Raw genomic sequence first — 380 nt, 5'->3', positions numbered from 1 at the left:
CCGGAGAAGAAAGATCAAAGACTATAAATTTCATGTTATTTCAGGAACAACACGGTCAGAAATCTCACAGAACTTGGAGCATCTGTTAGAATCGACAACCTCAACAAAAGTACGAGTTACAGGTGAGCCTCGGTTTCAGAAACGGTTAAATCGAACGTCCAATAGTAGGAAAAAAATTTGAAAAATAGTAATGTGAATTTAGGCTTTCAGTTACCGATAGACCCAATCAGTTATGTCCTGTGACGAATCTTCGGCCGCAAGAGACGATGGCGAGTTTGGTATTTAACTTGGAAATGGGTGCAGGGCCAGGAGTGCCAGGGCCGCCCTGTGAAGTGAGCAGAAGGGTTGATGGATACAGAACCATATAGACAGACATACTG

At 43.2% G+C, this 380-nt stretch overlaps 1 protein-coding gene across 3 annotated transcripts in view; it reads left to right on the top strand.

The window, feature by feature from the left end:
• Positions 1 to 380, top strand: part of LOC119592566 — a gene marked incomplete at its 3' end in the record, with an annotated part of 11,187 nt that overhangs the window by 5,807 nt on the left and 5,000 nt on the right. For all 3 annotated transcript variants that reach the window (XM_037941441.1, XM_037941442.1, XM_037941443.1), the window contains 1 exon segment: positions 45 to 122. In XM_037941441.1, coding sequence (XP_037797369.1) covers positions 45 to 122 — 78 coding nt within the window.

The sequence above is a fragment of the Penaeus monodon genome, chromosome 30 (assembly GCF_015228065.2).
Source record: "Penaeus monodon isolate SGIC_2016 chromosome 30, NSTDA_Pmon_1, whole genome shotgun sequence".
Classification (NCBI taxonomy): Eukaryota; Metazoa; Arthropoda; class Malacostraca; order Decapoda; family Penaeidae; genus Penaeus; species Penaeus monodon.
This window is presented reverse-complemented; position numbering and strand designations above follow the sequence as displayed.